Source organism: Aethalodelphis obliquidens, unplaced genomic scaffold, assembly GCF_003676395.1.
Source record: "Aethalodelphis obliquidens isolate GAN/ISIS:26980383/991018 unplaced genomic scaffold, ASM367639v1 scaffold35, whole genome shotgun sequence".
In the NCBI taxonomy this organism is placed as follows: domain Eukaryota; kingdom Metazoa; phylum Chordata; class Mammalia; order Artiodactyla; family Delphinidae; genus Aethalodelphis; species Aethalodelphis obliquidens.
This window is the reverse complement of record NW_020837979.1, coordinates 8341298-8368114: the sequence shown is the minus strand read 5'-3', so window position 1 is coordinate 8368114 and position 26817 is coordinate 8341298. Positions and strand designations below refer to the sequence as shown.

The window sequence follows — 26817 nt, the reverse complement described above, 5'->3', positions numbered from 1 at the left end:
CGAACATAAGAGAAGAAAGCAGAAGCCTATGCTGAGTCCCAGCTTGGCCTCCACCCAGCTGTGTCTTCCCGGCAGTTAACTGGTCTTCATGCACCTGTAATAACTACTACTCTTGTGCCCACATCTTGTCTCTCAGGGGTATGGTGGGGATCAAGAGAGGTAACAGATACAGAAGTTCATTTTATAATGGTATTCAAATACGAAGTATTAAACTGTGAGTTATTTGAAATGTTCATTCTGAAGTACCAAGTTTTCATCACTTGGCTCTAGTAGTCTCCATCTGATAAGAGATTTTACAGAATTTCATGACTGTTATGGGCTGAACGTCTGTGTGCTCCCCCACACTCACATGTTGAAATCCTAACCCCCCAGTGTGATGGTATCAGGAGGCAGGGCCTTCGGGAGGTGATCAGGTCATGAGGGTGGAGCCCTCATGAACGGGATTAGTGCCCTTAAAAGAGGCACAGGAGCTTGCCCTCCCTGTCTGCTCTTTTGGCTGTGTGAGGATACAATGAGAAGATGCCCGTCGGCAAACCGAGGAAGTAGGCCCTCACCAGACACCAGATCTGCTGGTGCCTTGATGTTGGACTTCCCGTCCATCTGAAGATATCTGAAAGCTTAATCTGAAGTACTGCAAAACCAACACCTTGTTTTTATAGATGCCTTCTCATTTACTCTGTCCACGAGCCTTTCACTTTGTCATCTACTGAATTATTCCCTTCCAGGATATATGCAGGGATCAAGGAGATCATGGATTGAAAAGGCAATTGAAGGTTCTTTTGGATAAATAATGAAGTCAAGAGTTCTGTATAGTCAGTACAAAGTGGAATGATAAGAAGACAAAGATTGAATTAAGACCCAAACTTAGGTGTGCTGAACCTATTAATTCAAATTTGTATTTGAAGCTAATTTATATTTAAGGAGCTAAAATTTGAATTTAGGTTTTATCGTATATAGCATTAAGATTTTGCAATGTACTGTTTCTCTTAACCCGTCAGGTCTCCTACCACAGCTGAGAGACACGTCCATCTGCTCCAAGGCGTCCTGAATCGTCTACACTATCTTTCTGCAAAAGGTGGCCTCCTGGTTTCCCCGTTTCTTTCCTCTCTGTTCTCCAGGCTCAAACTCTATGTCATATTCTTGAGTCCTCTATCTACCTACCTACCCATACCTGTTTCCATTAGTATAACCTCCTCAAGATATTCAAGTACAGTTCAAACGGTTCATCTGAAATGTCTCTTGCCTATGTTCTCTTTTTCATTATTTTGCTCCTTCATCCACCCATTATCTACTAGATACCTGCTACTTGGGGTATAAGATCCCTCATCTCTTTCCCACCGGATCTCAGAGTCTTGTTGGGGAGACCAACATATAAGGCAACATTTACAGCACAATGTGAGGCTTGCTGCCAGAGAAGTAATCTCAAATTGTTTCAGAAGCACACATGAAATAACTAGTACTGTCTAGTGGAGCGAAGAAATCTTCAGAGAGGAGATGACAATGGAATTGGATCTTGAAAGACATGAAGGAGTTCTTGAAGGTAGGAGAGGAGGAAGGGCAGCCAAGGCAGATGAGCAGCAAAGGTGTGGAGGTATGAAAGCGATTTACTGCCTCTGCCAATGCCCTAAGCTCAAACCTCCCTTTGATGCTTTCCTTGTGGACCGTGGCCAGAGTCTCTGGGTTGGCTTCCAGGTACACTATTGCTACTCCCAGACGTGTCCTACATTTACTTCTGCCAGAGAGCCAGTCTTGAAAGCTTAACTCTGACGATGTCCAGCCTCTGCTCAAAAACTTTAGATTTTCATGGACTTAAATGCATTGCATTTTTTTCATGCTATCACTCAAGGTACCATTCCATCTTCTCTCTTGAAACTTCCCTGCATTCTTGTAAAACTGGACGACTCACCACTGCCTAAAGCCATCTCAGACTCTGCTGCCTGTGTCTCTATTCAGGTTGTTCCCTGGGCCCTGAATGCCATTCTTGCTAACCCTTGTCTATCCCTGCCAGAAGAAATTCCAAGCCAATTCACATGGCACCTTCATCCATTAGATATGTATTTTCTTCATAGCATGTTATTTTTCACCTCTTAGGGCAATTTCTACATCCTGCTCTACGTCTATGAATCACGGGCCCATTTCTCATTCTAGATTGAAAACTTTTTGAGAGAAGGGACTATTTCTTATTCTTCTTTATGTCTCCTAAAGAAGCTGGTACAATGTCTTACCTTAAAATAAGTGATTAATAAAGAGTAACTGACTTTATTGTTGAATTCTAGGAACATAAAGGCAAAGAGAAAAAAAATTAGCAAGAAGAAGGCTACAAATTAACTGTCTTACTGGAAAAGAAGGTGGAAGAACCATATGCTTTGGGAAGCAAGTCAGAGAACCCACTGCGATCACAGCTTTCACGGGAATTGTTAGGATCTGTGGAGGGAAGAAGCAAACCACAGAGAAATGAGTGTTTAAGTCTGCGATTGACACTGACAGTTGTTGTAGGGGGCAGTTATTTTGGGGGATTAAAAGAACCAATCTTGGGATGTATATTAGCATTAACCAACTGATAAGCAAAATTAAAATCACCCATGGATACTGTTTAATCTATCCATGTACTTCATAAAATGCACTGAAATACAATAAATTTCCATGTACTTCTCAGTGATTCGATGAAAACATGGTAAATAAGACCAAACAATGGGGAAGGAATGAAGAACAGATTTTTCATAGTATAGGTTTTATTTTGTAGATTATTAATTTAAAAAGTAAAGTTCAATTATTCTCCTAAAACAATGAATGAAAAATCCAGCATTTTCTAAAGTTACATAGCTCTCTACTTTTTGTACTCAGCAATAAATTAACATCAAGCTAATTTGAAAAAATGAGCTGAACGTTCCAGATTTTGAATCTCAACTTGTATGCTTATTTGCAATTCACAAAGATGCTGATACTCTGCTAAGATATGAAATGTACTTATTCCTATCAAAAGTGATAAACGTGGATTCCTTATTTTTGGAGGTAATTTGACATACTCCCAACGTATCATTTATTATTAGATGACCAATTCTGTTTATTCTGAATTAGTTTTCTTTCATGTGGGGGTTGTATGTACTGAAAAGATAGGAGAACAAGGGTAGCAACTTGCTGACTTTAGCAGTGCTCGACTTCCCAAACAGCTCTGAAATAATAAATCAAAATATTTAGGTGTGGCAGAAATATGTCTCTTCAAAGTCTCATTGCGTGCAACATGTCAAACCCCACAAAAAGCCTTTAAAAAGTTCACTGATTTTCACTTGGTTCCTTGACTTAGAAGTCAAGGAACATGTAAATATGATTGTGAGAACTCAAATTAAGATGTGATTTCCTGATTGTATCTTCCTTCTTGGAAATGTTACACAGGAGGATATTTATGACCAGAAGAGAGAGACCTATCTCAGGAATTTCAGTCAGGGTCTGTGCAATGCTACAACTATTTGTAAGCAGGCTTCTAACAGCAATTCTAAATGTGCCAAATGCATTTTTCTGAAGTTGCTTTTAGTCAAAAGATTTGGGTTTTATCAGAAAACTATGAGCTAATGAACACAAATATTCTGTAAACTAGTCTCAAAAGCTCAGTTTTTAAGGCATGAAAGCGGTAAACTGTAACTTTCTGAGTAAACTTAGTTCTCTGTTTCTATAAAAACAAAAAAAGACTGAATTACTCAGAAAGACCCCATTGACATGAATCCCTGTAAATAAAGTCCTTACCTCATAGTCTGTTGTGATCTGTATGGCCCCGTCATGGATCCCTTCCAGTTTTTTTGCAGTAAGTTTGACTCTGAACACTGCAAAATATCCTGAAGCTAGTATTACCTGTATGTAGGAGAAATGACATCATTCATCAGCCTTGCTGGCTGAAGTTTTCTATTAAAATGGAAAAGAAAGCTACAGTGATAAACTGACTTCAAAATCCTAACCTGTACCAGTGTAACACTGAATTACCATATCATCACATACAAATATCTCAAAATAATGCCCATCCCTGGATGTTTATCTACTATACTTATTCCATGGGCTACTGAGAAAACTGGTTCCCTGAGGAACAGCTGACTTCTCAGCTGCAAAGCTGGGGAGGGGTGTGGTCCTCACACCCCAACCGGGTACGTGCAGGGTCAAAGCGGGTGAGGGCTGCAGCAGAGGGACACAGGCTTCCACTAACCCTTTGGCCACATTAGGGCACAAGTATTAATACATACAAAGTTGGTTATGCTTCAAGTTCTGAATTTAACTCTGTCATGTTTTAATAACCATGTCCTCAGATCCACTGAGATTGGATCATATGGAAACATAAAAAATCATGGAAAGAAGGAAAAGTTACGCAATAAAAATGTGAAAGAAAGGAGAATGTGGATCTTGTTTTCTCAAGCTATTTGCTGATGTTTCTGGCACTTAACTTTTTCAATCATGATACTTCCAAAAAACATGAAATTCAATTTGTGAAGTTGTACTTTAGTTCGTAAATGTTGATATGCCAAGCATACTCACTTTCCCCCTTTTATAAGCATTTCTGTGTTGGATTTGTGCAATTTCATCATGACTCTAACCAGCCAAATAAGAACATGTGTCTCAGGAGTGCAGAGAGCTGTTGGCAGTGTGTGTTTCATAAGGAACAGGATGCTTATTTAGTTCATAGGTTTGGCTTTTTGGCAAACAGGTGGAAAGCAGTTGAAAGTTTAGGCATTACAAACTTAAAAAAACACATATTGTGGAGTTGCTATTTTGAAGCTGGCAACTCACTACAACTTCCTATTTTAAGTAAGCATTCATAACAGTGATCTCATCTTTCTGTCCTTTGTTTTTGTGTTTATACAGTTTTATATAAAACCTAATTCTAAAACCCTAAAGTTTCAAGCAGGCTTCATGTTACTGAGTGGACCTCTCAAATTTTAGTAGTAAGTGTTAACACATGTTATTTAGTACGAGGAAATGATCCAGAGTCCTAAAATTATTAATTTATAATGTCTTATAAAAAGCAGTATAATTCAACCATCTCAGATTAGATATACATACAATTTTACTGTAACTTCATTACTGAAATGAACACATTAATGGCTGGTCTCATTATTATCCTTTTTCAGTACTCAATTTGTATTAAAAATAAAACCTCAGCTGGGGTGACAAATATTGCTTGTCACGGGCATATCCTTTTTTTGTTGTAAAAGGAGGCTTTATTTATGAATCAAATTTAAAACATTATAAATTATTAAAATGCAAACACCCATATATCGACCACAATATCTGATTATGTAGCCTGAATGCCACACAACTGCAATTAGAATACACATTATTTAGTACTATTTCCCACTTTTTCAGAAATCCTTTTCCAAATTTCTACATACAATCGTATTTACAGCTTTTTATTTGCTTTAATATTCAATCATAAAATCATGACTTTATGCATGTGGCTGTTTCCAGTCATTTGGAATTATTAATAATGCTATCAAACATCTGCATTCTCACAGCTTTTGGCTCTTTCAATTACTTCCATGGAAAACATTCCCAGGAGTGGTATATGTTGCCAGACTGTCCTCCAAAAAACCTATTTTGGGGGATGTTTAAGTCAATTTTTATGACCTATGGCATTCCATGGAAGCATATTTGTCAATAACCTCTGTGCGTAAGGACACTTGCTTTTCCTTTTGTAAAACTGCCACAAGAAGTTCTATGCTAACCTACAGATGACATATCTTCTGCTCCTTCGAAGTCGTACAAGGTGATTCTACTAATTCTGTTCTGAGTAGGTATAAACTCCAAGTTCTCTTTTCAGTAGTGGTCAGGGCTTAGACTGCTGTATTCATTTACTCTTGTTTCATGCTCTTTTATGACCAACTGTACATAAGATAGAGTAAAAGTATACAGGGAGATCCACACAGAGCTCCACCAAACGATGTTTGCCTCACTGATACTCTCTTCCAATCAGTACAGAGAACTGACCAGAAACATTACTGTATAATTGAAAACACCTTCTATCAACGTGCAGGGCTATCTCTTCTGCCTAGTGAATTCAGTGAACACAGGGTTAGTTTACTACCCATGGGAATTTCTCCTGTCAGGACACTTGTGTTACAACTTAACTCCTTTGAGTCTCAAGTGCTCTCTCACCATGAGAGGAAGGGGTTTAAGCAGACTACCTATAAGGTCCTTTCAACATCAAATAGTCAGTGCTATTGCAACTCTCATAAAAATATTATGATCACTAGTCTTCTATTTGAGGTTTACATCTAAGTTTAAGGAAACAATAAAAAAGTTAACTTACTGATGACTGGTCTGATAAGGAGGATTTTTCTAACTCTGGAAGGCTTGAGATTATTGTAGTTCTATTGCCTCTTTCAGTAGCTACGAGTTCTATTGATAAACCATCTCCAATGATATGCCAACTTTTTATAGCCAACTTAAAAAAGAGAAAGATATGAAAGTGATTATTGCGGCACTAGCATAAAATCCTTAAATGTGAGTGAGAATAAAAACAATTTTTTTTTTACCTCAATTGGGTTGCTGTTTATAATTGCAAATAAAATGCTACTTGCTTCTGTAGCACTCAGTATACCAAAATCTATGAAACGTTCTTCTATTTTGGGGGGTAATACAAAGTACTGGAAAGATATAAAAGAACTAGATTAAATGTAAAGTCACACTTATGTAAGAGAATGTTATCAAGAAAAAGTAACTGTATTAAGATATACTAAGGTTCCTATATTTTATGTAAATATACGCATACATAATATATAATTAAGAACTTTGTACAATGGGAATATTTTGATTACTCAGAAAGGAAAACACTCATGGCCTCTACTGAATTGCTAGTTCTCCTCTGAAGGCACATAAAAGCAGCAGGAAACTAAAGTGCTAGGTGAGATTAAGTGGAGCCCTGGGGAATTAGGCAAAAAGTCCTCAGTCTCAGCAAACATCACACATTCATGAAAGCAGCTACAAACCAGTAACCATTTAAGCAAGAAATGCAGAAGGAGTGGTACAATAGTGACGGTCCCTTCAGCTCTAAAATTCTTGTTGATGCTAGCTTTTTGGAGAACTGCATCTCTCTGTTTTCACTTTCTTTTCTATCTTTCCTATCAGTTTTCTTTCTCATCTAAACTTCTTGCATTGATAATTTTAAGCACAGCTTTGTTTGGATTTTTTTTCCTGGCTTGTTTTCTGTACTAGAAAGACCTTTCCTGCCGTATTTCGGTGACTATTCCAGCTGTGTCTTTCCCACCTATTCCCTCTTTCTTATCTGGTTCTCTTCTTCATTCTTGGACTTCTTGGTTTTGGTCATCTCTTCCCTACAGAGTTTTCTTTTCACCCGCCCTATAGTCTTTCTTCCCTGCTTATTATCTTTCTTCCACTTAGCTCGTTTTTAGCTTCCCCATGACTATGACAGTTTAAAAGCAAAACCAAGAGAAAGTGGAATGTGGAAAACATCTAAATAGAGGCGTAACTAGAGGAGTCAACTGCATCATGAGGAGACATGGCCACTGGGAGGGTGAAAATCTTGTAAGTACTGACGAGGGAGGAATTAGGACAACTTGTAAAGCACAGAAATAGCAAAATTTAAGTGTGTGCAACACGACTGGCTAATAGTAGCTGAAAACACAAAAGACGTGTAGGGAGCTTAAATTTTAAAGGCAGATAGCATACTTACATCTAAAAAACCTGTGTATACCCGCACAGGTAAATGAAACTTAGAGGCATTGGTAATAAGTAAAATATTGTTATCTATGTGCATGGATGATGTAGATGGCATAAAAAACAGAGTGAAAATGTATCCTGATCCATTTGGAAGAATTAAGACTGGTTTGCTGAAGTTGTGAACCTAGGAAATGATGGGAGAGAAAAAACAATGTGTCAGCATCACTTGCTTGGCAGATCAGTAAAATTAAAAGTACGAGGGTTCCCAGACATACTTTAAACATTGTTTTGGCTTCTTCTGGTAGCAACACATCATGAATGAGGATCGCAAAACTGAAAGTGTTAGTGAGGTAAATTGGCCTTTCCACAGGATCAGCAGGACTGTCTCGGATGTGAAATAATGTTGCAGAGTGATCAAATCCCAAATAGCTATTTGAAAAAAACAAAATAAATTATTTTTATTTCCACGTGTTAATTTAAAATCCAAGTTCTTTCGCTGTGAGTAATAATTTACGTTCAGCGTTATGACTGTTATTAGAGAATTAAGACCATAAACATTTTAGTGGTTGACCACATGGAGTCCCTGCCATGCTGGACATTAAACTATTATTGGTTAAAGTATAATTAGAAAATGAACTACATATATTATTGCCCATTTATAAAAAGCTGTAATTCTAGAACAGTGTTTAACAAGTCTATAAAGGAATATACATGATTTTGTTTCAAGTGACAATATACTTTAATAATAAGCCATAGCCACTTGCATGTTACAAAAAGAATTACAGAAAGGAAATGGTTCAAATGATTTAAAAATCACAGATTCATTTTTCTATTGTATTATGGAATCATTAAGACTTCATTTAAGCCCAAATCATATCATCCCATTTACCTCTTTCTTCTAAAAAAGTAAAAAAAATAAACAAAATACAGGAGATTTTTCTCCTTTATAGTTGAATTTGTTCTTCTCAACACGAATTCCATGGAGTTTATGTGAATTTGGCTACTACTTTTGCTAAGATCAATGAATTTATTTATTAATAAAAAGTTATAAAGTTTATTTTAAAGAAAAACTCACCCATCTAAAACCTCTGCTTGATATGGTATTTCAAGTTTAGAATAACTCTTTTCCTTTGCTTTAACAGTTATTTTCCCAGAAAACTGAGATGGTTTTTTTGCCTTTGATGCTGAAAGGAAGCATAAAACATAATCTGTCACATTTTGCTACCAAAGAGTTTATACAGAGGATGATGAGAGTGACGTTGCATGTAGACTGACAAAATCTTAAGAAGCTGAGCTTTCAAACTGGCACAAAGAATACTTTTACAACATTTTAACTGAAATATCACATTTTTCATACAAAAATGGGAAGATACTTTAATTTCCCTGTAATGCGATAAACAGGTAAGGAATTAGCAAGTGAACACAATTCAGGAGGAAAAGCGCTATATCTGAGCTCCTTTCTCTACAGCCATAATCTTTGGCTTTACCTACAGCAGGGTTTCTCAACCTTGGCACTACGAACATTTTAGGCCAGGTAAACTCGCTGTTGGGTGGCAGAGTGGCTGTCCCTGTGCTCTCCGGGATGTTGGGCGGTGCACAGGACGGCCTCTTGCTAGACATCAGCTGTGACAACCAAAAGTGTCTGTAGACGTTGCCAAACATCCCCTGGGAGGCAAAACTGCCCAGCCCCCCAAGTTGAGAACTGCTAGTTTACAGCTGGATTAAGAAATAACATTCCTTGTGTGGCCAGAGTCTTGCTATAAATACCAATAAAGTAGCCTGGTGCAAAAAATGTCAAGAGTTATGAGCCCTGACTTTTTATATTAGCCAACCCTAACCTATAGTGTAAGAGGAGGCATATACCCTCCCTGCCATCATACTGTCCTCACAGATGAAGTAAAACCTTTAAGTTTTGTAGCACTTCTGAATCATTCCATCTGGAATTACAGAAAAGAGTCAGTTGGATCCAATCTGTGTACCCATTAGATGTTCTTTCCAAAGCAAATAAAGAAGCTGTGTATCTTTATCCCCTGTAAGTACTTCAGGAACACTTCCACTTATGAGAAGAATTCATACGTAAGTTCTGCAAATGTTTGTTATCCAACTTTAGCCCAAAAAAAGAACAACAAAAAGAATGGAGTGACATCTAGTATGTGGCTTATGTACGGACAGCGCAGATCCAGATTTTTGAAACTCCCATTAAACCTCGTTTCTTTCTGCTTTTTACTGTAGAGCCGTTTCTGGATGCTTTAAATTTTTTTTTTTTTTTTTTTTTTGCTATTTATTCTGACATAAGGCTGATAACAAGGGCCATAATTCAGGCATTTCATAGTATCTAATCAAGTTATATTTTAGCAATAAAGTGGTCAAAACCTCAAGAAAATTCAGTTAAAAATCATAAAGAGTCATGAGTTGATGAGACATGCTTGCTTGGTAAGTGAACACTGTGGAGTTAATATTCATGGCACGTTCTGAAATTTTAATTTTTAAATTAATTAATTATTTTGGCCACGCCTCTCGGCTTGCAGGATCTTAGTTCCCCTAACAGGGATTGAACCCAGGCCAGTGGACCACCAGGGAATTCCCCTGAAATTTTTAAAAGTTAAGTAAAACAAGCATTTCTTAGCAATCTCAAGGGTAATATCATTTGTATTGGAATCCGGGGTGGTGATGGGAGAGGTGGGAGGTGAAAGGTGGAGGGATTTTCCCATGATAATAAAAACCACTTTTAAGAAATGTAGCACCTGCTTTAAAAGATGCTTTCCCTTGTCTCTGTGTTAAATTTTACATCATTTCTTTAAGAAACACTTATTTTGGAGTCTGTGATCTCAGAACCACCATTCCTGACTTTCATTTATCTCAGTGGAAACAGTCACTGTATTGTCAATACAGGAGCTGGAAAAGAAGAATGGGGGAAGTACACAGCACAGCTGCCCCAGTGTACAGCCCCCCCCCCACTCCTTGGATTTATCAGAAGGGTAGGTCCTACACGTTGTTCCTGGGGTCAGAAATTATTACTGGTTGCTCTGTTTCTCCGTAAGGGAAGACAATGTACCTACTGATACTGACACTGATACTGGTGGTCATGGCTGGTATCTTAGCAACACAGAAGACAATTTATCACACATTTGGAAATATCTGTGCTATCAAGCCTTCTACAATACTGATTATTTCCTGACAGCTGGACTATGGAAGTATGCCATGTATTTAATCTTAACTTCTTTGGGAGTTTTCTCTGAGCTCACAGGACGAACACTGTGCTGGCAGCCAACTGTGCAGTTGCTCCAGATTCTCGCCCAGACTCTCCATGTGCATGGGGTGAGCATAGATGCTCTCACAAACACTGTGCCACACTCAGTAGTCACTCAGTGACCAAATATTCTCTTCTGATGAGGAGCTTAGTTGTAAAATGTGGACCATGAGTAAAGATGGCTTTATCCCGCGGCCAAAGCTTAAGCTTCAGGGCTCCTCACTTGCCCGTGCCCTTATGAGCCAAGTCCCACTGGGAGTTTCAGCTTTCATTAAATTTAAATTACATATACAGTCAGACAGCCATTACATCACTACTCAAAAAATGTTATGACAGCAAATTCAGTAAATGTTCTAGTAAAGTGGGCAAAACTGAATAAAAACATGCTATTAAAATATGTTAAAGTCTGGGTTAATATTTCAAATGTCAAAATACACAATATATGTGTTTGAAATCATTGTTATCTAATTTGACAATTCTATCATGAAGGCAGTTATTTTAGTTTAGGTAGGACAGTCTGCCTCGTTAATAAAAGCCAATATATGGAAATGTTACAGAAAATACTTTATTTCTGCTCTTAAATTCAAACATGCTTCTGAAATTCAAATATATATTCACTTAATTACAAAAATTAATGACTTCATAATTAAGGCAAAGCATAATAGGTATATATGTAAAAGAGCCCAGATAACAAAAATTTAGTTCCAACCCTAATGTATTTGCTAATATTAATTCAGGTTTATGAAGTTAGAATATTTTCTTTCGTGAAACAATCAAATAAGAGCTGGTGATGATTTACAAGAAAAACCAACCTAACCAGTACTATAATATCTGACTGTAAAATGGTCTGGGTTTCTATATTAAGATGTCAACATAGATGCCTTCTAATTTATCAAAATAAGAGCACTCTATCAGAGAGAAAAAGTTGAACACTTACCATCAAAGCTGATACTTGCAACCTTGGTATATTTACTTTCTGAAGCTTTTAATGTAATTGGTTTAAAGTGTACCGTTATAGCGTCATTTTGTGGTGTAGGTCGAACACTCTGCAAAGAGAAAAATTTACATAGCATTATTTTAGTCTAGTGGTTCCGTTTATAGTGAAAAGTAAAGCAGAATCAAAACTTGAAAAGTTTAACTTTATGTGGTCCCTTTAAATAGAGTAGGCTAAGCTGACAAGACCTCAAATTAACTTCATTAGACTATTTTTATGAAATAAAATGATGACCAGAAGGAAAATGATAAAGTGACTGTAAAAAGTACAATGGGTATGAATACATAACATAGAAGAAAAGGTATTTATTTTCTAAACGAATGCCTAATTTATATATAAGAGAAAGGGACATGAGGACTTATGATAGGGGCTGCACTCCCAGCTGTGGGGTGAACCGTGAGGAAGCGGATGGCAGGGATGCGCAACCTGGAAGAGGTCAGAACGCTTTCAACTTAACAAAGTAAGAGCTTTCTGTTCAAACAACTAAACCTAAAACAACAACAAAACAGTAAAAGCTTGCACTTTTTGAGCAAGCTTAAAAAATAAGTACTATTTAAGTGCAGTTACTTTTTTAATATGATAATCCGCACTGACAAAAAGCATTTTTCATGGGAAGGGCCCTTTAAAGATACCAATTTCCTTCCCTGTTTTACAGATGAAGGACATCTTGCAATACTGAGTGATGTTTCAACAGCTTGGCATCCAGAGACAGAACTGGAAACCAGCTGTCCTGACTTGGTCCAGGGCTCTTCACCTGGCATCCTACTGCCCAAACATATACTAATGAAAATTGTGGTATTGAACACAAGTCTTGATCAAAAATCTTCTTTTAGAATGCAATTTGAATACTACTTTGATTTCAGAACACTTCTGGGATTTCCGTTGAATTTTCAGGGACTTTATAAACTTGTCAAAGCAAGATGTTTGCTGTAGAAAGGAACACTCATCAGGCAATCGTGCTAACATGGGCGCAGTCAGATCCCCATGAGCCACCAGGTTCTTCCTCCAGCTCCCCACCCACCTTTTCTGCTCATTTATAAAGGTGGAATCTGCCTATAGAGAATGAAGGACAGTCCTCTGAAGGCACAAGAAGCACCTCAGAAGAGTGTGAAGAAAAGCAGTCTCTTGCATTGTGTTTCAATCATAGGAAAAAGTTGGTTACATACAGAGTGATGACAGACACTGCTTTTCAGTCCCCGTCAGCAGGGCGCCTCCCTTCCCACTGCTGTTAGTCCTCAGCTGTTCGAGTGTCTTTACTAGGCCTGGGAGGATAGCCCTGCAGTTTCCTGTGCTAGAAATCTTAATTGCCTTAGCTCTTGGCCTCAGGCTCTCCCAGTATTTTAACTCTTTTTCTTTCTTCTTCTTTGAGAATTCCTCATTTGCTTTTTTTTTTTTTTTTTTTTTTGCGGTACGCGGGCCTCTCACTGTTGTGGCCTCTCTCGTTGCGGAGCACAGGCTCCAGACGCACAGGCTCAGCGGCCATGGCTCACGGGCCCAGCCGCTCCGTGGCACGTGGGATCTTCCCGGACTGGGGAACGAACCCACGTCCCCTGCATCGGCAGGCGGACTCTCAACCACTGCGCCACCAGGGAAGCCCCTCATTTGCTTTTGAATCTCTAATGGAGCTGGGAGTTGACTGGTTCATATCAATATACTTACTATCAATAAGCTTGCTGTTATTAGCAATCATTTAAAGTATGAATCTCTTCATTCCTTGAATGGTATATATATATGTATATGTGTGTATGTGTGTGTGTGTATTTTTAACAGTAAAACAAAGCGGTTTGACTATAAGATAAACTACAAACTGGACAAAAGGTTCATTTGGTTTCATCACACTACACTAAAAACTTTTTCCGAAGGAAAGGAAAGCAGTATAGAAGTACAGGTGAGACCCAGAGTGATGAGTTTACAACAGAAGGATACTAACTATTTAACCAGCAGTGTGAGTCTGAGTAAGCTGCCCATTTACTCTGGGCCTTATTTCTCCCACCCGTAAAATCCTAGGGGTTGGATTAGATTTTTTTCTAAGTTTCCACCTATCTGAAAAATTTTGTGATTCTATTAATTTTGCTGTTTTTTTTTGGTGGGGGGCTGCACCACACAGCACGTGGGATCTTAGTTCCTTAACCAGGGACGCAGATTGAACCCTGGCCCCCTGCCATGGAGGTGCAGCGTCTTAACCACTGGGCCACCAGGGAAGTCCCTAATTATGCTGTTTTTTTTTTTTTGAATTAGACACGTTTATCCTGAAGTCAGGATCTGTTAGAGAGATGACCGTACAAAACCTTACAGTTTACAGAGGACACATACGGTTCCTAATTCTTTCACTTACTCTATTGATTATGATACAGCAGCAAGGGAACCTTGACCATTTTCAAACACTTAAAGAATTTAAGTGGTGGTTCATCAGTAACAAGCACAACCCCATGTCAGAAACAGCTAAGCAATGGTATCTATTACCATACATAGTCACAGTAAGTAGTAAGAACTAAGAATAAATATTTGATGAAAAAAATGTTTTTCTCACATGAAACACACTTTAAGATTTTTCTTACCAGAGGAAAACTTTACATTCAGTATTATTACCTTAAAGCATGTCACACTAACAGTAAAATAATATTCAACTGACTCATGTTTTATACAAATGGTCTAAATTAAATTGTTCACCTGTTACCATTAAAAGAAAAAAAATCCCCCAATCAGTTAAAACCTGTTTTCCAAGGAAACAAAAACAAAGAGAGACAAACAAGCAAAACACTTAAATAGCTGGCTCATTCTGACAGTTTTAAATGAAAAATAATAAATAATCATTAACTTGTAATAAGCATATTTATACTAATAATATATTTTAGTACCAGTCACTAACTGTTGCTTACTTAAAGATAATCAAGAAGTGGAAAAAATATGGCAAGACTCCCAGGAAAGGCAGTTGGCACAGGCTTGAAGTATACTGGGTTGGTCAAAAAGTTTGTTCCGGAAAAGACCGAACGAACTTTTTGGCCAACCCAATAGTTCCAGCCTTTCTCACGACATTCATACCCAACTAATGCTCTGTAACTCTCAAGTGAAACTCAAGGCTCAGGACATTCTGAAACTACTCAACTACTTTGAGCTAGCAAGAAAAATAACCTTTCAGTATATAGCAATTGTATTTTTAACAATAGGTGCACAAATGAGCTAAGGTCCATGTCAAGTTGACATTAGTAAAATTAATTAAGTACAGCTGTGGCTTTTATTCATTAATTAGCAAGGAAACTTCATACAAAGGTGCCTTAAGACATCTCAGGCAAACTTATTCCATCATTTATATAGTATTGTTTTATAAACATTGAGGAAAACCATATTCTCAAAGTTGCATTATAGACAATGTCAGGAAGGCTTGGACCTGGGCATCTTGTCCATTGACAGGTGAGGAACTTATATTTGGAGCTGCTTCCTTTAGTGGTCTTCTGTCTTGAAAGATGAAGAGACTCTGAATTCCCTGAAGGGAAATTTTAAAAAACCCTCTGGGTTTTAGCCTTGTTGAGCTCATCCTAAAATTCTATATAGTTGTGAAATGGAGGGAGGGAGGACACTTAAAAAAATGCACCAGTCTCTAGGTCTGGCATATTATGGAGAAAAACACAGGAAAAACCTTGGGAAGCTCTCTTAAAACTCAGTTTCCATGGCAGATGGGCTCATCCCCTGGCTGATGAGGCGAGGAGTCCAAGCTACCGTCGTTTCTCAAGTGGACCATGCAACAGATTTTTAACCTTCTGTAGTTCATTCTCCACAAGCAGCTACACTGACTTTTTACAACGCATAAATCAAATGACATCACTCTCTTGCTTACAATTCTGTAACTTCCCATTGCACTTATAATAAAATCTAAACCCCTCCCAGGGCCCCAGGAAGCCCTGATTGACTCTCCAGCCTTCATCTTTTCCATTCAAACCACCCCCTCAACCCTGCTTCCCTTGACATCAAAGCTATTCCTTTGCACTTGCTGATCCCTTTGATGGGAACACTTGGCCACCAGCTTTTCTTATGGGTGCCTACCTCTCACTCTTGAGTTATGACTGCAAACGTCAGCTCTTCAGAGACAACTCTATCTAAACCAACTCCCTCCCCGACTTACATGCCATTCTGCTTATTTCTCAATTTACAATTATGCTGCATACCTGTTTGTCTGTCTCCCAGCTAAAAAATGAGCTCAGTAAGGACAAAGACCTTGGTTGTCTGATTCCCTTCTGTATGCTCAGTACTTAGCACAGAAGCTAGCATATAGTTGATGCTTATTAAATATTGACTGAATGAGTGAATGAAGGAATGAATGAGGAAATGAGATAAAACTACCAAAACCCTGGCAGAGTATAGGCTTCGGACGTTAGAAAAAAATACATACATAGGTAGATACAAATGTAGATCTAAACACATATACATAAATCAATAGGTTAATGGGAATATTGAATATAAAACGATATATTCATAAAGACTTGATTAGTAAGTATCATTATATCCCTAATATACTTTCATGTAACTTGTACATTTTACAGTCAAATTAAGTCACTTAAAAATAAAAAGGTCTGACTCATTTTCCCTATTTGGAAAACAAGGACCTGAGTACGTTACAAGAGAGCTGTATCAAACAAGGTAATCTGTGTAAAGAACCTAGATATGTCTAACCCACGGTAAGAAAAATGTTCACTTACAGTGTATCCTAAAACTCCTTAATAAAAGAGAAAAGGAGGAACATGGGCCTGTTTATATTGAATTACCTATCATAAATGAATTACATTTTTTCATTCACATTCTTAGAATTGCTAACTTCATTTTTCTAGAAAATGTTTATTGAAAAAGACATTTGTTTGAGTCTATTTATTGTATGTAAAAAGTTAGACCAGAATGCTTGGGCTAAGTAAATGCACTTTCCCATCAAATCTCTAAGCCCTCACATTTGGAGAAGTGACTTCAAGGCCTGAAGTCTGCCCCAAAAGCATGAGAGTTCCTCCTCTGTACAAGACATCCCACAGACTGAAGAAACCAGTAAGAGACAAACAGCATGCAGAACACATAAAAAGTAAAAATTATCTGACATCTCAAACGGAGGCAATGGCAAGTGATCCACCAATAGGCAGGGTCTGCCCTCCAGGCAAATGCGCTGCTGAATCCCAGGACGTACGGCCAGACGGTGTGCTTCAGGAGTTTTCCTTCGTGGAGGTCAGTGCCCTGAGCATGCGGGCAGGAAAGGGCTGGGGAGGGAGTTGTGTGCACATCATCACGTATGCGGTAACTGTGCTTCATGATGCCAACTGGGCTCAAGAAGAAATCCAGGACCAAGAAGTTCAGAGAACTTCTTGTAGGCTGTAGCCAAAGCAAGCTGGACAAATCTAGCAGCAGGAATCACGCTCCATTGCAGAGGAGAGTCTGATATAGTAAACTAGGACATTTGAACAAAAGGAAGCACAATTCTGAGTACAAAGTGAGATTTTAAAATGTTGTAACAGAGCAGTGGTTATTAGGCCTTTGCATTTCACTGGTAAAATCTAAAATGTGTGTGTGTGTGTGTGTGTGTGTGTGTGAGGAAGTCTAACAGGTTTTCTAACTTTTTATTTTGCAAATGTGAGGATGTTGGTGGCAGGGAAGGAGAAATTCCTACTATCTACTACCTTTCTTCATAAAACAAAGGGTATTTTGGTATCAAACCAAAGGGAAAAAAAAAAAGGAAATTAACAAAACCAAAAGTTGGTCCTTTGAAAAGGTCAACAAAATCAACAAACCTTTAGCTAGACTGACCAAAAAAATTTTTTTAATATAGAGAAGACTCTAATTGCTAAAAACAATTAAAGATGGGCCATTACTACCTACCTCACAGGAAAAAAAAAAAAGTATTATAAGGGAATACTGTGAACAATGGTATGCCAACAAATTAGATAACTTAGATGAAATGAAAAAATTCCTAGGAAGACGTAAGTTACTGAAACTGGTTCAAGAAGAAAAAGAAAATCTGAACAGGCCTGTAGCAAGTAAAGAGATTGAATTAATAATTTTAAAACTTCCCACAAAGAAAAATCCAGGCCCAGATGACTTTATTGGTGAATTCCACCAAACACTTAAAGAAGAATTAACATCAATCCTTCAAAAACAGAAGAGGAAAGAACACTTCCCCACTTATTCTGTTAAAAAAACAAAAACAACCCTCTCCCAACTATCTACTACCTTTAATGATAAAACAACAAACATTTTAATGTCAAAGAAACAATGACATTATCTCAGAATAGTCCTTATCCAGAAATGGTGTTTACAACTTTATGTTAATTATGTTAACATATACACACTCATATTTTTATAAATATTTATATTGCTCTTTTTTTTTTTTTTTTTTGCGGTACGCTGGCCTCTCATTGTTGTGGCCTCTCCCGTTGCGGAGCACAGGCTCCAGACGCGCAGGCTCAGCGGCCACGGCTCACGGGCCCAGCCGCTCCGCGGCATGTGGGACGAACCCACGTCCCCTGCATCGGCAGGCGGACTCCCAACCACTGCGCCACCAGGGAAGCCCTATATTGCTCTTATTTTGCTCATTTTTCTATAGACTTGTGAAAATTTCAATACAGATTAAAGAGGCAAAAACAATCACTAACCCCTCAATATAGCAGTAACAGTCAGCACTATGTGGTTTTTTTTTTAAGAAAAATATAGTATCAGAGTGGTTAGGTCAAAGGAGCTGTTCCTTGTCATCTGTGGAAGGGTCCCAGGCCCTTGAAGACTTCACCAAGGAGCAGGGGCATGAATCCCAGCAGACTCAGGCACCTTCAGAGCAGGTCCCTCTCAGTCGGCCTAACACTGCAGTGCTAGGAACCTCAGGTTGGGGTAGTTTCAGCTCCACTGCAGATTGGGGGAAGTTCTTTACCATAGGCGTCCCCAACCCCCGGGCCGCAGACCGGTAGCAGTCTGCGGCCTGTTAGGAACTGGGTCGCACAGCAGGAGGTGAGCGGTGGGCAAGTGAAGCTTCATCTGCTGCTCCCCATTACTCGCATTACGCCTGAACCATCCCCCACCGTCCCCCCACACCCACCCCGGTCCGTGGAAAAACTGTCTTCCACAAAACCGGTCCCTGGTGCCAAAAAGTTTGGGGACCGCTGCTTTACCAGACTCCATTCCCCTAACCCACCCCCAATCCTCCTACCTAGCAGGAAGAAATACTAGGTCATATGGCAGGACACTGCTTAGACTATGACTCTACTAGTGAGCAAGGTCTACCTAGATTTTGCTTTAGCTCCCCACCTCACCTCCTGGTGAGGTTCCCAAGTTACAAAGAGAATAAGGGAAGAGGAAAGCAGTATATTTTTATTATAACCTGTGCTGATGTCAGAAAACCTAAATTCAGAGAACTCTGATAAAATGAAATAGATCAGATGGGCTTTGAGACTTAACAGACTGTTGCCCATCCCTGCCCAAACCCAGAGTTTACCACCAAATGGTGGAATAGAGACCAAAGAGAAGAGAGTATACAAACCCCAAGTGACGGGAGAGATGGTCATCCCAGGTAACCACATTTTAATGCACAGTGACCTTGCTCACCATCTCATGACACTCCACTTCCACTTACAAGGCATCAAAGTCACCTGTTCTTCGAGTATGTGTGAGGGGGAGAGAGGACCCTAGTTTACAGTGTGCTGTCAAGGGTAACTACGGCAGCTGCAGGTTAGAAGGGGTACCAGAGACAAATGTTAACAGCACTCAACCACTACCTACCGGATTTCTTTGCTTCCTTATTTCTCTTTCCAACTCATCTGAATCTTTTCTTCTCTCTTTTTACTTAACTGTACCTTAAGTCTAACAACCCGTTTTTCTTTGCACATGGCACGCAAATCCTAGGATTTATCAGACTCTACAGGCCTAAACAGGAACCTCATGAACTTTGGTTCACACTTAGCTTGGAGAAGATTGTCCACATGCCCTTCTCATCCCGAAAATCTGGTGATTAGAGAGGCAGAACAGGTTTCTTGTATCACGCTTTGAACCAAAGTGTCACCAGGTCACCATAAAATAGAATTCCTTTAGAGCAAGAGTTTAATCATTTTAAACTGTCATAAGTTTAAAAACAAAGAATATATAAATTAGGAAAAAGAAAAGTAAAAACTTACTGTTATTGGTACATCTTTTGTTCCTGAATTTAATAAATGAAGATTTAAAACTTTTGGTAGATCTGTTAAAATTGAGGAAAAGAAAATATTTCTTAAAATGGTATGCTTTATAGCAAGTTAGAATCTTTCTCTTTTTAGATATCAGACTGAATGTATTTTAGAATGTGAACTAGAATAACAATCACATTTATAAAAAGAATGTGACAATCACACTCCTTGACAGGAACTGCCTTACTCTTAAGGACAGTGAGTACTATAGGAACTGCCCCCTCCTAAACAATCGGACCAAAAAACAAAACAAAACAAAAGTTTTCATTGAAGTTGACGTTATCACTATCTTTTAGTTTCCCAGCAAAGCATAATGAAGCAATTCAGTAAAGTACAATATAAAATTATTATATTAAAACCAAATCTAATTTTCAGAAATGAGTCTTCAATCCTAAACAACCAAATTTTTAATCACATATGGCCCACAGGAATCCCATATTACAGGTACTCTTACTTTTCTCTTAATAAATCCTTTTTTGGTTATTTTCAATTTTAGAATTTGAATTCTTTCTCTGACTACTGGGGACCAATTTCTAACATTACGTTATTATAATGCAATTGAATAATCCATATCTAAACAAAAATCCAGCAATCTTTTTACTTCCTTTGTTTTACTATTAAAAGAAAAGATTCAGCATAACTAAATAGGTGAGAAACTGGATTAAGAAACTAAGAAGCGACTTGATGCCTCAATCTTCCATTTAGAAGACTTAAGTTACCCATGACATTGCTTTCCCCTCTTGTAAGCGGTGGTATCCCTCAGAGGAATGGGGTATAAATCACTAAGGGCTCTGAGTTCCCAAAAGCAGATTTCTACAAGATCATGTGACCCACTGAGAAATAACTTTCAAAGCTGAATTAATTACAAAGGAGTTAAAGTAGAGCCATTCAGCAATGAATACAGGGATTTTTTTAAAAGACCTATAAAGACACTGTCTCTTTTTTTACCTTGTGTTCGCAGTGTACCAAAATCTAACATTTCAGTTGAGGAATAAATTCCAGGAGCTTGGAAAAAAGAAAAGTAAACAATTACATTTCATTTCGCCAGAGCAGGATGTACTGAAACCAAAACAAACTTGCAGCTCCTTTAGTCATCCACTCACCTGTAGTAACCTCCACCTCAACTGGAAGAATGATAAACTCCGTGCTGTCTGAAGCATTAGTCTTTATTCTTATGAAAGCTGTGTGATTATCTGCTTCTCTAGATGAAAAACTGGCTCTCATCACTCCCTTGGTTTCATAAGGAGGAATTTCCTGACAAGTTAACAGACCATAATGTAGCAAAACCACCACAGTTTACTGAATAAGATGACATCACCTGAAAGATGCACTATTATTTTATACACTAAGAAAAAAAACATATTGCCAATTAAACAAATATATTCATTCCACTGATTATAACACACAGTCCAATTTTGGAGGATGTTAAAAACACACATATCTTAAAACTAATGAAGTATGGTGTGTAAAACTGAGCAAAATGAAAGAAATAAAATTATATGAAAACAAACTGTCAGTGGCAAAATCATCATTAAGATGATAAGTGATTAAGATAGAGTTTATCTATAAAAATCAATTACTATTTGATGTATTGCTGGTGCTTGGGTATATAATTCAGTCCTGAAATTCTCTAAACAACAGAGACATCACCATCAGAGGGAAACTGCTTCTCCAGAAGTTTACAGGATTCTCTTTTTTTTTAACGGATCTTTATTGGAGTATAACTGCTTCACAATACTGTGCTAGTTTCTGTTGTACAACAAAGTGAATCAGCCATATGCATGCACATGTCACCATATCCCCTCCCTCTTGAGCCTCCCTCCTACCCTCCCTATCCTACCTCTCTAGGTCATCGCAAAAAGGATTCTTTTTTTAATTTATTATTTTTTTAAACAAAATTCTTTTAATTGATGGACTTCCTGATACATCTCTGTAATACTTTTTTCCCTACACTTTTTAGCGGCATACTCATTAACTGTCTCTTCATATGCAACAGTTTCAGAATATACTATTATTTTAGCTAAATAATGTTTTATTTATTTATTTATTTTAACATCTTCATTGGAGTATAATTGCTTTACAATGGTGTGTTAGTTTCTGCTTTATAACAAAGTGAACCAGCTATACATGTACATATATCCCCATATCTCCTCCCTCGTGCGTCTCCCTTCCACCCTCCCTATCCCACCCCTCTAGGTGGTCACAAAGCACTGAGCTGATCTCCCTGTGCTATGCGGCTGCTTCCCACTAGCTATCTGTTTTACATTTGGTAGTGTACATATGTCAATGCTACTCTCTCACTTCGTCCCAGCTTACCCTTCCCCCTCCCCGTATCCTCAAGTCCATTCTCTACGTCTGCGTCTTTATTCCTGTCCTGCCCCTAGGTTTTACAGAACCAGTTTTTTTTCCTAGATTCCATATATATGTGTTAGCATACGGTATTTGTTTTTCTCTTTCTGACATACTTCACTCTGTATGACAGACTCTAGGTCCACCCACCTCATTACCTCATTACAAATAACTCAATTTCATTTCTTTTTATGGCTGAGTAATATTCCATTTTATATATGCACCACATCTTCTTTATCCATTCATCTGTCGATGGACACTTAGGCTGCTTCCATGTCCTGGCTATTGTAAATAGAGCTGCAGTGAACATTGTGGTACATGACTCTTTTTGAATTATGGTTTTCTCTGGGTATATGCCCAGTAGTGGGATTGCTGGGTCAAGTGGTAGTTCTATTTTTAGTTTTTTAAGGAACCTCCATACTGTTCTCCACAGTGACTGTATCAATTTACATTCCCACCAACAGTGCAAGAGGGTTCCCTTTTCTCCACACCCTCTCCAGCATTTATTGTTTGTAGATTTTTTGATGATGGCCATTCTGACTGGTGTGAGGTGATACCTCATTGTAGTTCTGATTTGTATTTCTCTAATGATAAGTGATGTTGAGCATCCTTTCATGTGTTTGTTGGCAATCTGTATATCTTCTTTGGAGAAATGGTCTTCTGCCCATTTAGGATTCTCTTTAAATGCTAACCAAGAGAGAGTAGACTCTGCTCTCCTTTCATTTAAAACCTAACAAAACAAAGCTTCCCAAGCAAATCCACAGTTCACCAACCGCGTTCAGTAAGGCTCTGAGCATGTAAGATAGCATAACTTTTTAGGTTCATAAAAAGAGAACACTTACATCTACACTAGAAGGAAGACTCACTGGAAAAAAAATTTGTTTTTGAGGTATAATTCTTTTCCTGGTTTTTGAATAATCTGGCTCCCTCGGGACCACCAGAGTTTTTCTGCACACACCTTTTGGCCTATTTTAAGAAATCCCCATGGTTTAGAATTTACTGGTCTTCACTTGCCTCTACTCTCTTAACTTTTTAGTCTCAAAGTAGGAAAGAGGTGACTGGAACCCTCCTGGGCCCACTAGAGATAGACCATCCACTTCCCCATCTTTAGGAGCTGGGGTTTTCTCATGTACACTGAAATGGGCTGGGGGTGAGGTCAAGGCCAATTGACTTTTTCTCACTCTAGATTTGTAGGAATAAGTCACTATATCTTTTCTCGTAGCTGCTAGGAGTATTAAAACAATCTGCCATGTCTGCTACCATTCGTTACAGTTCTTAACTAATCAGAAATCTGAATTTTTTAATGTTTATTTATTAGAATCCGGTTATATTTCATAGTAAATTCTTAGTTCTTCTATCTAGAATTATAATACAAATTTAATTGCTTATAGTTAATTCTATGAAGCACTGTTTTATACACTATTTCTCCCAAAGGCTTTTCAAACAATATCGTAATTTCAAGGTAAATCATTTTTGTGAAAGGATATAAAGAGACCATCCATTACACATTTCTACCTGCTAGAGTGTTTCTACATCTTAGAAGTTAACCTAGTCACTGACAAATCGGTTTCTAAATGTTCAAGTCAATATCCTAAAAGCGTCCCCTCCACGTCCCTTCCCTGGCTGAGACTGGTCATATGACAGAATCTAGAGGCTGTGTGTGTTTAACAGAGCAATTAACAAAGAAACTTTGATGTTCAGAACCTATTCATAGTGGTCAGATCCGTGTGTCTTCAATTACGAATGAGCAGCGATTTTAGTGACCTTGGTACAAGAACTGCATTTTCTATGACTTTCCCTTCTTTGATTAAAGCTGGGTAGGCAACATTAAAAAAAATAAAAACAACCCTCCTATGGCAGGAACCTTTGTAAATAAGGTAGTTACTAGGTATTCATTAATCTGTTAATATTTGCTAGTATTCTCCAAGAAAAAGTGGTTCTCTAACCATGGACACAGAGTACTGTCAAATATTAAATAGCATTAAATGTGGCTATAGACCGCCTAAAAATTTAAAGTTTCTAAGTCATCAGGAGGGCCTGACTATGTTCCCTCTGCAAATGGCATCTCCTCCACCAACAGTGAGTATGCGTGTTCAATGCTTTACCTTAAAACATGGAGCAGGTCCTCCTCACGTTTTTTTTTTTTTCTTCTTCAATATTAGTGTAAAGCATATTATAAATGATTAGATTCAGAGACAACTTTACTAATATTATTCTGAGGAAGAATAGTTAAAACCTCTTTCTTTCCACACAGTGGGTTAGAGCTTACACCAATTTTTGTTCACTGCTCTTTCCAAAAATTACTATTCTATTTCTCTCTGTCTCTCCAATTTTCAAGTATATGTGATATAAATTTATTTTATCTTTTTAAATTAATTTTTACTGGAGTTGCTTTACAATGTTGTGTTAGTTTGATATAAGTTTAATATTAAGACAATAATTACAGAAAAGTCACCCGTATTTCTTCAGGTGATGAGGAGTTAAGTATTTTCTGGTGTATTTAAGAGAATAACTGGTTTCATGTGAGCTCACAAGAGAGAACACGTCAGCACTCACCCACAGTTTCCTGGTGCCTCCCTGCTGACCTGTCGGAAGTTCGAGGTGAAGATCTCCTCCACTAGAGTACATTTCTACAACCTGTGACAAAGGAGCACATGATGGTTAAGTCAAAATCATGTTTTCAATGCAAGTGATTTGCTGTTATACAGAAACGTTTGACACCCTAATTGTTCATCAGAAAAAATTTAAAGACGTTTACAGATATAAATGTAGGGTAAGTGTGGCGTCACATCACCAGAGGCAGTGCTCATGTGGGTGAGCAGTGGTGGTGTATTTAGTTAAAGCAAGGTAACTTTGAAATATTGAACTCGGAAACAGTGTAGCTGTTTCAGAGACTGGATTTTAGGAAATCCAACCGTAGGACATTTATTTCTATTTTTTCCTAAGGAAACAGTTTATGGAAAGTATCATATTTTAGAAATACAAATTTTACAGTTCTTTTAGTAACACAAATGCTTGTTTATTCACACATTTATAACAAGATCTAGCAGCAGATCTAATAACTACTGTAATTGTGACATAGTGAAGAGCATATCATTCTTCAGCATATGCAGCAATATCAGTGCAGAATGAAAATATTTGAAGACTTCTGTAGCAAAATCACAGCTACTATTAATGTATCTCTGTGGCTTGTACCTACACCCATGATTGTTTCTTTTAAATAGTTATTTATTTATTTGGCCATGCCGGGTCTTAGTTGCAGCAGGCGGGATCTTCACTGCTGAGTGCAGGATCTTTGCTGCGGCATGTAGGATCTAGTTCCCTGACCAGGGATCGAACCTGGGCCCCCTGCATTGGGAGTGTGGAGTCTTAACCACTAGACCACCAGAGAAGTCCCAACCCATGATTTTTAAAAACTGTTTACTGAGGTATAATTCATGTACAATAAACTATACATTTAAAAAATTATTTATCTATCTATCTATCTATCTTTGGTGTATTGGGCCTTCGTTGCTGCGCACGGGCTTTCTCTGGTTGCAGCGAGCAGGGGCTACTCTTCCTTGTGGTGCCTGGGCTTCTCATCGCGGTGGCTTCTCTTGTTGCAGAGCACAGGCTCTAGGTGCGCGGGCTTCAGTAGTTGCGGCACGTGGGCTCTGCAATTGTGGCTTGCGGGCTCTACAGCGCAAGCTCAGTAGTTGTGGCGCACAGGCTTAGTTGCTCTGCAGCATGTGGGATCTTCCCGGACCAGGGCTCGAACCTGTGTCCCCTGCATTGGCAGGCAGGTTCTTAACCACTGAGGCACCAGGGAAGCCCTAAACTATACATTTTTATTTTTATTTATTTTTTTGCGATACGCGGGCCTCTCACTGTTGTGGCCTCTCCCGTTGCGGAGCACAGGCTCTGGACGTGCAGGCTCAGCAGCCATGGCTCACGGGCCCAGTCGCTCCGCAGCATGTGGGATCTTCCTGGACCAGGGCACGAACCCGTGTCCCTTGCATCGGCAAGCGGACTCTCAACCACAGCGCCACCAGGAAAGCCCTATACATTTTTAAAGTGTACAACTTGATGAATTCTGACATGTACACAGGCATGAAGCTACTACTATAATTACAATATTAAATAAACCCTTTACCTCCTAGAGTTTCCTCATGACCTTTGCAATCCACCTGTCACCCTCTGCCCTCTCCCATCCCCAGGCAACCACTGAACTGCTCTTGGCCACTCTACATTAGTCTGTAGTGTCTATAGAGTTTTATATAAATGGAACCATACAGTATGTACTCTTGTGTCTGGCTGCTTTTATTCAGTGTAATTATCTGGAGATCCACCATGTTGTTTTATGTACTAATAGTTCATTTCTTTTTTTTTTTTTTTTTTTTTTTTTTTTT

General features: G+C 38.4%; 1 protein-coding gene across 8 annotated transcripts in view; it reads right to left on the bottom strand.

Moving 5' to 3' along the window:
* TMEM131 (transmembrane protein 131) overlaps window positions 1-26817 on the bottom strand; it is a 192050-nt gene that overhangs the window by 47016 nt on the left and 118217 nt on the right. For 7 of the 8 annotated variants that reach the window (XM_027128902.1, XM_027128903.1, XM_027128904.1 and 4 more), the window contains 12 exons: window positions 24986-25066; window positions 21184-21334; window positions 21029-21085; window positions 20033-20094; window positions 11847-11955; window positions 8735-8843; window positions 7935-8088; window positions 7673-7843; window positions 6516-6626; window positions 6290-6424; window positions 3742-3846; window positions 2338-2424 (listed from right to left, as the gene is read on the bottom strand). In XM_027128902.1, the coding sequence (XP_026984703.1) occupies window positions 2338-2424; window positions 3742-3846; window positions 6290-6424; window positions 6516-6626; window positions 7673-7843; window positions 7935-8088; window positions 8735-8843; window positions 11847-11955; window positions 20033-20094; window positions 21029-21085; window positions 21184-21334; window positions 24986-25066 (1332 nt within the window). The remainder of the gene's footprint in view (window positions 1-2337; window positions 2425-3741; window positions 3847-6289; window positions 6425-6515; window positions 6627-7672; window positions 7844-7934; window positions 8089-8734; window positions 8844-11846; window positions 11956-20032; window positions 20095-21028; window positions 21086-21183; window positions 21335-24985; window positions 25067-26817) is intronic. The other variant, XM_027128905.1, reaches the window with a different exon arrangement.